Source organism: Falco punctatus, assembly GCF_963210335.1.
Source record: "Falco punctatus genome assembly, chromosome: 4".
In the NCBI taxonomy this organism is placed as follows: Eukaryota; Metazoa; Chordata; class Aves; order Falconiformes; family Falconidae; genus Falco; species Falco punctatus.
The window spans coordinates 89,225,436-89,237,863 of record NC_137583.1 but is presented as its reverse complement, the minus strand read 5'-3'; the positions used below and the strand labels follow the sequence as shown (position 1 = coordinate 89,237,863).

The window sequence follows — 12,428 nt, the reverse complement described above, 5'->3', positions numbered from 1 at the left end:
TCTACAGATTTGTGTATTCCTGCTAAGTAGCCATGAGCATCTTAAGACATGAAATAGTAGTAACTAAGGTTATAACGATACAGGTGTTTGTCTTATATATCATCTTTAATCTGCTGAGAACTTGGAAGTTTCAGTCAATTTAGGGTTTCTGGGTTGAATTAATAGCATGAGTTTATATATTAGTTCTTCTGACTGACAGGTTTGTATGTTTAGCACTGTGGAGATTTGATAGCTGACAAGCAGAGTCAAGTTATTAAACAAAAAATAAAACAACCTCAAAACCTTTTCTTGTGAGATTGGCTCACAGTTAACTCCTGTTGTAAGGCTTATGGTTTGTGCAGGATGTATGCCCTAGTAAATCTGGGGGGTGCTCATTGAATTAAGCAAGGTGTTGCTACTGTAATGTGCACTCTGAGAATCTGTAACTGGGTTTTGAGTTGAGATGTGCTACTCAAGTGTATCTGAATCTCAGTAACCTACCAAAAAAAGGTGACAGTTATAAAGCTGCATCTCTAGTTCAAAGTGTCTTTCCCACAGCAGGCTTTGGGCTCATGTTTGCAGTTGTACCACTGCAGGTGTCTGCAAGGTGGAGAAGTTGTGTGGCCATGTGAGTGTCTTGGGGTGCCCATAACCTGTCTTGGGCAGAGGCTGGTATTCTTGGTTTGGGCAAACACTGTTCCTGTGTGTGTATGTGCTGCTTTAGCTTTTTTTTTTTTTTTTTTTAAGTTGTTATTTTTTAACACTTTCCAGGTTGTGAGTTACTGCACAGTGTTGAAGTTGCAGGAGAATCCAGCTGTGCTCAGCAAAGCAATTCAACAGGGAGAGCTGGGGTTTTGTATTAGTGACTGTGCCATTTGAAGATGGTCTGGTCCCCACAATCAGAAAGCAGTTTCCTGCGATTTTTTCCCTCCTTTGAATGTGCTTTCTGAAGAAGTAAGGCTCAATACGAGTTACTCTCTTACCTGTCAGTCTGCATGTGGTAGTGTGCCAGTGAAAATTATGAAGAGACAAAACATGTTTCACTGCATTTTTATGTGTTACTTTTCTGCCCCTTTTAGTTTGTTTTAAATGTACAAGATAAATATTAAGTTTGATTTGCGTAAGGTTTGCACGTCTCATCCTAAGCTCTTGCAAAGTATTGCAGAGTGCTGTTTTAACAGCTGTTATGTTTTGTTCCAAAGGTGTCTATATTTCAGTGGTGGGTATATTTCAGTGATTCTTTTTCTCTATAGAATTTGCAGGCAAGATTTTCCAGACTGTGAAATGATTTTGCATTCGGCAGGGTAATGATAACACTGTTCCTACATCAGCAATGTACCTTGCTACAATTTAGCTTTAATTTCTTCTGAGCAAAACCTTGTTGATTTCTGCACAGAATTTGAAATTGTCTTTTGAAGCAGTGGTTTTACGCAGTTGGATGCTATGTATTGCTCTTTGCAGAAAGGGTTCTTCGCAGACTTGTGGAGCAGGAGTTTGTTGTGGTCTTTCCTAACCAGCACTGACTTTGTTCTAGTGTGACTTAGTTTTCTCATTTTGAGTGCTTTTCAAGGTGACATATTTCTGTTATTCTCTCATTATAATTCCAAATAGTAAAATACTTAATTCAGGGTATCTTCTCTTGTGAAATGCCAAATTTTAACTTTGTTGAAGTCTTAAGCAAACATTTTGAGGGCTTTTATATTTTTACTAGTTTCACCACTGTTCTTTCCCGTTATTTTACCTTGATTTCACACTGATTGTGGTCATCAATAAAGCATGTACTGATGGAAGGTTGTGCTTCTGGTTATTCATGTTAGCTTTTTATAGTAATGGATTGACTCATTTCTTTTACAGGGTTTATTTTAAGCCTCCACACATACAATTTAGCATGTTTTAAAGCCTTGAACAGAGATTTTACACAGTGCTTAAAGAAAGTCCTAGGCAGTTCATTTTGTCAATACCCACATAATTGTCTGTTTTCATGAAAAAGCGTAACATGAGAGATTGGGGAAAAAATGCAAAAGGGAATGGTAGATGGTTAACAGCATACATCCCCGTGTATATTGTAACTTGGAGTAAGCACCCTGAGTAGCTGAACGCTGCTTTACAAGACCTGGATATGCAGGAGATAGTGTAAAAGCAGTTTGTTTTCTGAATCTGTTTGATAGTTTGGTTATTAACGATGTAGAATGTATATGTACATCTGAATTATTTATTTTGATTGTTGTGTGTATATACGAGGAGGGGATTTCTTAGAATGTAGTTAAACTATCTGGAAAACAAAAGTAACTTTTGTTAACTTTTCTCCTTTTGTAGGCTAATAACTCTGAGGCTGTCAAAAATCATGTAACCAGAACTGTAAGTAATTCCATTTTATTTCTTTTTTTTTTCCTTAACTTGGCCTGATTTATTTTCCTGTTTGTGGCTGCTTATTTTTATTGCATCTTCACAAAGCATTCATTGCTAGCTGTTTTCAAAGCACGTGCTTTAGTTTCTATACTGTGTGATTAATCCTTTGTTTAGGATAATTAGTGTGTGTCCCCTCCTGAGTTTATCCAGGAACAATGAACTGAACTCTGTGATCCTTATTTCTGAATCAAGCAGGGAAGAAGCGAAGAGAAATATTAAGAACTTCATAGACTGATTGTATTCAGAGGAGTTCAGAAATGCAAGAGATTATTTTTTTCAGCAGAAAGAATATTCTTGTAGTGTGGTCAATATGCAGTTGATCTTTTAGCCTTTATTTGCTCAAGTTACTGTGCCATGTTGTTTACAAAACCGATTAAATGCCCCTTTGCAACCCTTTAGAATTGCTACTGTAGTACTACTGGTACAAGTAGTATTAAATACATTTATCGAAGTGCAGTAGAACCCAGTCTTCTAAGTGATGTAGAAATTTTTGCAAACGGGAAGTATTGCACATTTCAATGCTGATAGCACTTACACTTTGAGTTTCAGCACAATTTCTGTGAAAGAAGTAAGACGAAGAAGAGATTTCTTGAAGTTCTTTGCAGTTGCCTTTTATCAGAGATGTCAAGTTTCTTGCATTTTTAAATAAATCATGGGAGATGCCTATAGTTAAGTATCTGTTAGTAGGCAACTGTGTTGCAGGTATGTGATTCACTGCTGTAAAGATGAAGTTAACATCTGAAAAGGGGCAGAGGGAGGGACTTGCAAGATGCCTGTGGTCTTCACTAACCTGCCGTTCAATTCAAGAACAGCTCTCTATCATGATAGGTGAGCATCTATTTCACAGTGTTGGTCTTGTGTGTGTTGCATTTGTTTTGCACTATCGTCGGTGGTTTAGTGCTGCAGGCTTCTGCTGGTGCTGCTCAGTGCAGGGTGTGAAGAGTTCTGATTCTTGACTACCCATAAAAGCAGACCATCACAGAGGTTGCATTTGTATTAGCAGGTATAGTTTGTTTACTTGGGGTGTCAGTAAGTATTTTTGTACAAGCGAGGCCATCTCTGTGGTTGGATCCGTGCTATTATCCACACTGTTCCAGTAAAATTATACCTATTTCTAAGTTGCTAGAGTGTATTTTATATTGACATCAGCTAAAATGTCTGGTGACAAGTTTATTTCTCCCTTCATTTCACTCTTCCTTAACTGGACAAATTAACTAAAATAAAAAAGTCAGAAAAGGGCAAACTTCTTAGTTATCTGCATGTGAATAATTGATTTTGACAGCTGCTTCTAGCGTAACAAATGTGAAGCAAAATAATGAGATACATTGTGAGGCAAATAATTGCAGATCATTTTCTATTGTTGGAAGGTTTGAGCTTTGTTGTTGTATCTGAATACTTCAGAGGGTTCTGTTTGTGCTGGTTGCTTATTACACAAGCCCAGGTCATATGTTTTTGGGTGTTTGCTGTACATGCGGAGGTTCATGCACAGCTGTTTTGCAGCCTTAATGGCAAGCAGTGCTTTTTCAGCTCTGCCTGTTGTCCTGTATCTTTTGCATTGGTTATTAATTTGACCATTATCAACTTTCCTGAAACTTTTGGTAGTTATTTTCTATGGACCAGTATACCCCAGGTGCAAAGGGTGACGTCGGTGAGGGGCCGGGGGGTCACTGGGATATAGAAGAATGTTTCCAACTGAAACACAGTGGTAGGAACACCTATTCCCATTGGGAAAAGAGGAGGTGTAAAGCTGCAGGGCTGGGGGCATTTTAAGTGCTGTCTCCGGGCAGTGGGGCTAGGTGCAGCCATTGCTCGGGTGAGGGTCTGCAGCTCCAGTTCTGTGACCCATGACTGCAGCACACATCCTGGCAGGGTGGTGCTGAGGGCAGGTGTGTCTCTTGTCTTCCTGCCGTTTCTTCCTTCTAAATTTGTGGCACGCTTCTTTTGATTTATTAACTGAATTGAAGGAGACTGCTTTAACCAGCCTGACCCTTTTTTGGCTCTGGGATTTCTTCTCTCTTCTATCTCCTTTGCACCTTGCTCCATGACATCTGGTCCACTAAAGAAAAGCTTTCTTAATTTCTCCTAGCAACATGACTATTAATGGAGTATTTCTAATATCAGCCCTTACTGCTTTATAGGAAAGCTATGTAAACATCAACAAAGATAATTTGGCTTGAATATCCAAAATTTTGTTAGATTAATTCTAACGTTTGGGATAGTTCTGAGGCACGGATAACACTTTCTTTCTTGGGAAGTCAGAAGTGCATTTTCTTACATTTTAGAGGCCTTTCTCATGCCCCTGTGGACTGGAATCATACTTTATTTGTAAGATTAACATATTAAAAAGAAATAAATGAGGCTTCTTGTTTCAACTGAAGGTTGGCAGGTGTGATTCTGCCACTTTCTGTCCAAGAATTACGTGCACAGAATTTTCTGTTAGTTAATGGGGTGCTAAATTTGTGGTGAAAGTTTGCTTCAGTTTTGATCTCTTGGCATCTTAAGTAGGTCAGAGAGAAACTTGGGAGATTGCTTCTGAAGTCTTTCCCTCTGACACTATGTTTTTTCTTTCTGCTGTGGACATTGCTGTATCTTTTTACAGAGTGAGGCGGTAGAGCACAGACATACAGGAGCTTTGCATTAGGTGCTGCTGGGTTGTGCTCTGCAGGACTTCCACAGATGCTCATAACATGGTAGGTGCAAATTAATGCAGAAACCTTTGCACTCTGTTGTGCTGAACAACATTGCCCATGGGTAGTACTCATCCAGGAAGCCGTTTCAAAGCTCTGGAGTAATTATGAAACTTTGCTACAACTGGAGCTGGAGCACATGTATTATTTTAGTCAGTTGAGGTAAACTCCTCACTTAACGTGGTAATACTTAAATACGGCTGTAGTAAGTTTCCCCATAGGTTTGCAGTGGAACACAGTTATTCGAATGTTGACATGACTTCGTTTACCCAGGGAGCTTGTGCACCTGGTCTGGGTGTGCAAGAAACACTTAGCAGCACTTAAGTGTAGCTGAGGGCTGGGTGCTAGCGTCGCAAGGCTTGGTGAACCTGTAGTCTTGAGACACGGTAGGACTAAGGCTTCAGAAGTATTACGATTTTCCAAATGGGAACATGTGTATCTGTAAAATTGTATGTGAAGTAAAACATCAATTGTGATTCATTCTCACTTGAATTGGACTTTATATGCATCCAGTATTCTCTCCTAAAGAGCTCGTTGTAGCAAAAATCTGCTATGTGCCTTCTCTCTGTTACAAATTCCAGTTTTTTAGAAGAAGATAAAAGAATGGCTAGAAGACCCAGCTGTACCATGAGCTTTCAAGCTGTGAGCAGGTCTGCTTTGCTGAATTGGAGTGAGCAGGAAGGTGATCTTTGCACCTGGGTTAGCTCCTCGTTGCCCTGGCAGAGTGGTAGCTGGAAGGTCCGTATGTGCCCCACAGACTTAATAAAGATGCGCTGGAGTATGAAGCCGCACATAAACTTGTGTGGGGGAGCCTGGCTCGTCTTGGCTGAAGTGCTGTAGGGAAGAACTGTGGGAGCAGCTTTGCTAGCAGCGAAGAGCCAGGGGAGTTTTTGGCAGAGACAGCAAGCTGGAATTTGTAACTTCTGCAGACGCCGCTACTTGTGAGGGGGACATTTGTCTGGACTCTTGCTGTTGCACTACATGGGAACAGTTCATTCTTACAAAACAAAAATAAAATGTATGGCCAAACAAATAGCTGTTTGCAGTAGAAATACTGGTAAATCTCTTCTGCAGAGAGTCAGCTCCCAAGAAGAATTTTTAAATTAATTTTTTTGAAAAATATTTACTGCAAGAATAGATACACGGTAACAGACCCATTTGTATTCACAAGGCATGAATCTTTGTTTTCCGCATTAGGAATCATTCTAAAGCCAGAGGCCAAAAGATTATGCAAATTTTGGTTCTCATCCAAGATATCCAAACATGTGTTTCATTGCAGCTTCTAAAAGCAGCTACTCTGTCAGTGGGAGTTATTGTGGTGGCGCGGTCCAACGATCAGTGTAGTTCATTGTCCTGTCTTTTCTGCAGTACCACAGAGTGTATAGAAATGTTACACTGTGCCTTAGAATAGGTTAGAGAATTTCTTCTGATTCCTCTACGTGGCTTGGGGAATGAAAATACCATTACAAATTTGGTTAAAATGCATTCGGGTCTCCCACTGATCAGTCTTTCTATTCATATTCTTATTTGTGGCTGTTTGAATGGTGGACAATTGTGTGTAATAAAATTTCATAAGCTAATTAAAAGCTGTGTGAAATGCATGTAATTTTGACAGATAGCTAATCAAGTTTTCTGATGCTTATATCAACATTAAGAATAGGCACAAATTAAATATTTATATCCCAAATAGATAGATGTCGTTCTTTAGGAGTATGTCCTGATACTGTTAAGTCACAGATTACTCGCTGATTTACATTTCAGATAGTTGTAGTTTCTACTCATTGATCCTGACACTTACTAATGCTCCCACCCAAGAAGCCCAGGAGAGAAAGAGCTGAGCATCGTGAGTGCGTGTCATACCCTGCAGCTGTGAGTTTTCAGAAGTGCAGTTCTTCAGGGGAGCATACAGTTGATGTACAGGTGTCTCAGCTGTTTAAAACAACTCAGTCCTTGAAACCAGTAGCTCTTAAATTCTGTTGAGATCCCTTTTAAGCAGATACTGTATTTTTATATCATGGTTCAGTGCCAGGAATGGGGCCTTGGGAAAGGCTACTGAATGTCTTTTTGTTTGGCTTCCTTAGTCTGACTTTGATTCTAGTTTTGAAAGGGGTGAGTCATTAACCCACCTGGTATTTCTAAGACCATGTGTAGCCCACATGTCTATTTTTACTTTGGCTTTGGAAACTAGCAGTTTACATACTAAGTTTTTTATATTTTTTTTTCCCAGAGATATTATATGAAAGATAGTAAATCAGTGTACTGATAAAATGCGCATAAATTTATCTGGGGCAAAGCTGATCTCCCTTCACCCTTTGTCCTCTTCTGTGATCTTTCTGGTCTCTGAAGTTCTGCTACAGAGGACTTTAGCCTGTGGAGTATGTAAGCCTGACAGCCAGAACCCAAGTTCCTTTAGTTGGTTCTTGCAAAGATTGAGGCTGATAATCTCGCTGAGATAGATTTTTTTACAAATATGATTTAATTTTTTTGTTATTTATTTATTTTTACAGGCATTATTTTTCACTTGATTGTCCCTGTTTCTTTCCTCGACAGGCAGCCTGTCGTCATAGGTGAGGGGATGAAGGCTTAGCAGAGAGGTTATTTCTTATTCCTTCTGTTTCTGGACTAGTGCAGAAGGTGCGTCTCAATGCCACCCCAGTGCCACACTGTGCAAGGTGGCTGGTACTATACCTCATGTCATGGTTTTGCTCTGAAGCTGTGGAGAGGCTGGGAGGGAGATTGCAAAGGTCTGAGATGCAGCCTGCTGCCTGGGGCAGCACAAGCTTGCAGTGTGAGGCAGACCAGGCAATCCACAGGCAGGTTCACCCTCTTTGCTGTCAGGGGAAGGTGAATAAATAGGACTCAAAAGCCTGTATTGTCCGAGCTATGCTTTAATCGCTGTCTCGCCCACTTCCTCTGCTGCCATCACCCGCAGGCTGTGCTGGGAACCTTACCTTCTCATAACTATTATGACCTGGTGAAAATTATGTCGAATTAAATATGGGCCTGTTTCTTAGCTTCTGAATCATGTCTAGGCTGTGCTGGGCTCTGGGGTGGTCTCATCTGAGGACTGTGTTTTTGAGAAAGTTGGAATAGCAAGCTGTGCAGTGTGGACTAGATGCAGGAGCCGAAGATGGTGAAAGCAGCAGTAAGGAGGATGCCAAAGGAAGGAGTTGTATGGCTTGAGTTTTCACTGGAAAAGGGCAGTGACGTAGTGCCTTGGATACAACGAATTCGCTTATTAATATCGTTCTGTGGCTGGAGAGGAGGCCGATGTCTTTTGAGAAGCAATTGCTTCCCCCTGCTGGCTTTCCTGCAACTGCAGCTAAGTTTGTCTGACCAAAAGGCTCTTTGCACTTTTTACATAGGGGGGTAACATTTATCTGTTACTGTTTTGGGATTGATCTGTTTGTTTGGGATTGATCTGTTGTTTGGGATATAAAAAAATCCTTAAAACTGAATGAGTGGGTAAATGGGAGGTGTTTTCTGTTTTCAAAACTCTTCCTCAACTGACTGGTTACGCTATCTGCATTGCCAGGTAGTCCTGGGGAAGCAGGGGAACAGGAATTGTGGGGAGAAGCTCAATGAAGAGTAATCTCAGGGTGGTCTGTCCTACTGGCAACAAGTCAAATGCTAGTTCTGCTGCATGTAACCTAGTTACAACTCTGAATTTTTAGCCAGCTGTGGTTAAATACCCTGTTTTGAGCCATTATTTTTCATTCCCCTTCATCTTCTTTCCTGCTGTTGATTGATAGGAAATGAAAATCCTGTCTTGTTTGGCAAGTTTTTCTGTGTAATTGTCCACCCTGGGAGATCCCAGGTGGCGTTTGCTGTCTTGGAAGACCAGCCAAATGTTTTGCCATTGTCCCTCCTGTGTGCAAGGAGGCAGAAAATGGCAGATTTGGTTTTTTACTTGGATGGAGATAATTTGCCTTTATGGATAGTCTGTCCTGTGCTGTTAAATACAGGGCCTGATGAAACTCGTATTCTGCTGGTAGGTGTGTATGGTTTGGTTCAGAAGCAGAAGAATCCCTTCTTACCAGTGAAATGACCCTGATACTGCACAGAAATGTTGGGGGAAAAACAAATAAGAAAGAGAGGCAGTTACAGAAGTTGAAGATTGGTTTTAATTGACTATTAAACCTGAATTCAGACAGAAGCATGATAAGATACAGCTCCAGTTTACAGATGGCCTGTTGTGAGAAATGCTGTAACAGCTTATTCGTGTGTTTGAGAACACATCCTAGGGGTGTGTTGCATATGGTATGTTTCCTCAAACCTCAAAAAAACGTTTCCTCAAACCTTTAAGAAGCTTCTTTCAGTAACCCTTTTGCCTCTGTAGTAATTCATGGATAGTGTCTTTGTTGGATTTTGCTGACTATTTTAACTGTGAGGAGAAAAGTTAGTGGTGTAGTCATTGATAACTGATAAAAAAAACAAACCAAGAAGTAAAAAGGAAAACCGAAGAAAAAAAGAATACATCTAGATACAAGATAATTAAGCCATGGAAGAGAGGAAGAAGTGACTATGATCTGGAGAACATGCAGAGAAACGGAGGTGTGTCCTTGACAGTCCATTTGCCAACAAGTCATTGACCGTAGTCAACATATAATGTACAAGGTGATCTTAACCTTATGACGGATTAAGTAAAATTTAGTTGTTCGATGCACCGTACATAGGCAATGGGAAGTTTCATGGTCTGAATCAAAGCATCTTCTGAAGATGGTAGGGCTCTCTTGATTTCGAGAGCTGTCCAGAATTTGTATAAAAGTGTACCTGTAATGACAAACTGCAGAGTCTTGCAGCTATTTGAGACCTTGCAATGAAACGTGACAACCAGGTGAGGTGGCTACTTGAATAAAATGCCTTTTCAAACAGCAGTGGTAATTTAAATTTGAAGTTGTACCAGCTGTTGAATTGTGGAAATTGTTAGGATTATCCCTTTTTGTACGCAGAGCAGGAAATGGTCTATAGTACCATGCATGTCAGTAGGTGACGTGGCAAGCATGCAGCAAATACAGATCTCACAAGTGTTTTTTTCTGACAGTGGTTTGCATTATGTTGTTGTTCATATGTTTATATACTGTGTGCTACTATGTTATATGCTAGTATATATGCTACAGCAGTGGGCAAGAGAGAATGATTTCATCATGTATTTTCTTACCAGAGGAAGCCTCTAAGTGACTGATTATTCAGGTTACAGGGAGGTTTAGTCATAAAACATATTAAAAATGCTGGAAGTACTCTTTACGGAATGGCTACATCTGTGTGACACACAGGGGCTAAGGAAGTGGAGAGAGAGGCATGTTCTGCTAATTGCCTTCTGGTTATGAAACCAAAACATGCTGAAAGCTTTGTCTTGAATTTCAGTTATTAGGTGTTTACTTGTTTTGGCATGCATGGTGTATTACCTACAGCCTTTAAAATCCTAAGACAGAATTGAGTAAAAAGAAGCTGAAAACTTCGTTAAGTTTCCTCGTTTTCTGTTGTCTAAGACAGGAGCTAGTGTAACTGGGACCAAGCACCGCAGGGAGGGTCACCTTATGCCATCAGATGCGCTTTCACAGTTGCCAGAAAAACTAATTTCCAGAAATTTTGGAAGAAAACATGTCACTTGCATGCTTATATGTGTCCTAGCTGTTCCCAGATTTGGATATACAGCAGCACTGTATGGAAAGTTCTAGTTGTAAGGCCTCTTGCATTCAAACACCATTTATTTGGTTTGGAAACCTTTGTTGTGTGTGTAGCCAAAATAGGTAGGGTTTAGTGGCTTTCCAGCTCTTACCCTTCATCTAAATAAGCTTTTCTGTGCATTTTTCTGTGTAGTAGGTATAAATTCAGGGCGGGAAGACAACTGAATACTACTTCTCTTACAGAGTTAATGATACATGATATGAAATTGAACTTCTGATTTTCTGTATAGATATATCTAAATGTAAAGTAAATATTTTTATGTAGTTGTATTTAACGTTAGTATAGTAATAGCTTTGTTTTTCCGAAAATCATCCTGGAAGGAAGGAATACTGACCCCTCTAGATGTCTCTGTTTCTCTCTGCTACTCAGAGAGCTTGGGTGACTGTCACATTGGAGCTTAATTCTGAGACAGCTAAAATGGGGGGAGAAAAATTCTATTACGAAGGCTCGGGGGGAGAACATTTTGACACTTTTTAATGCACTGTTATTATTACCAAACAAATGGAGCTACAAAGGACACATGTGAAGGTCTCATAAAGGGAAACCATTGCAGCTCAGGTTTCTGTTCAAACTCCCAGGACTCTAATACTGGAATAAATTTGGTATATTTTTTCAATGTTGTCCTAAGAAAGTCACTTGAGAGGAACTTAACTTTTGCAGGTTTATACAGAAATTGAAGCTCCCTCTTCTCAGAAGTCCATAAATGTTTTCCTAATCCTAATGCAGTTATTAAGGAGAGCACAAAAGGCAACCAGTCCTTCTCTGGCAGTAGTGAGCTGGAAAAGGTAGTAGTAAGTCCATATTAATAGCTGGCCATAACCTGGCTATAACCACAATGTTTGCACTCAAAACATAAAGCAATGGTCCTCTTATCCTATTGTTGGTGTGGTTTTGCACAAGTATGGACATAATAAATGAGGAGAAAAGGCAGGATCATTGACATCAGCAAGGAAGGTACTTGATTTGCTGCTCTGCTTGCTTTCTTCCAGAATTCCAGCAGTGCTTCGAAGGACTCCTCTTTCAGTTGTGACAAAGGATCACGGCAAGTATTTCTTCTATATTTTGTGTAGTAGTGTCACATAATGCTGTGGTGGGTTTGAGTGTTGTTAGTTGTGGCTGTGATTTCTGTGAATTCAGTCTTCTGCAAGACATGTCCTGCTGTGCAAGGACCATTTTTACAATCCCTGTCTGAGAAAGCAACTGGGCATGTTTGCTGAGCTTTTAACTTCATGGCTGTATCCTCTGATTATTCTGTTAAGGAGGATAAGGTAAGGTGCCTGGCTGTGCTCTCAGCCTGGGAAAGAAAGGCAAGTCAGTATCTGTAGACTAACCTGTGAGATTAATTGCATTACATTGGTGTCTGTTGCAGTTTGGGGACTGGTTTTGGATTCGCTTCAGTGCTACTCAGAGCAGATATCAAGATGATATCTATCTACAGTGTTTTACAGGTCACTGATGAATCTACCAATTTGTAAAGCATTTGCAGAATTCTACCAAAAAGATTTGTGGAGACATAAGTACCTATATGGTTTTTATTTAACTCCCAGATTTGTTGCACTAGTTTTACTGCCTTGCTACATTATTGGTTGCAGAGCTTTTTCACTATAGTTTTAATGTGGACAACCCTGTTTGGCTAACTCCATTTGTGTACTGAACTGAATA

At 40.1% G+C, this 12,428-nt stretch overlaps 1 protein-coding gene across 12 annotated transcripts in view; it reads left to right on the top strand.

Moving 5' to 3' along the window:
• Positions 1 to 12,428, top strand: part of TNS3 (tensin 3) — a 282,694-nt gene that overhangs the window by 153,981 nt on the left and 116,285 nt on the right. For all 12 annotated transcript variants that reach the window (XM_080382108.1, XM_080382101.1, XM_080382105.1 and 9 more), the window contains 2 exons: positions 2,296 to 2,337; positions 11,756 to 11,808. In XM_080382108.1, coding sequence (XP_080238234.1) covers positions 2,296 to 2,337; positions 11,756 to 11,808 — 95 coding nt within the window. The remainder of the gene's footprint in view (positions 1 to 2,295; positions 2,338 to 11,755; positions 11,809 to 12,428) is intronic.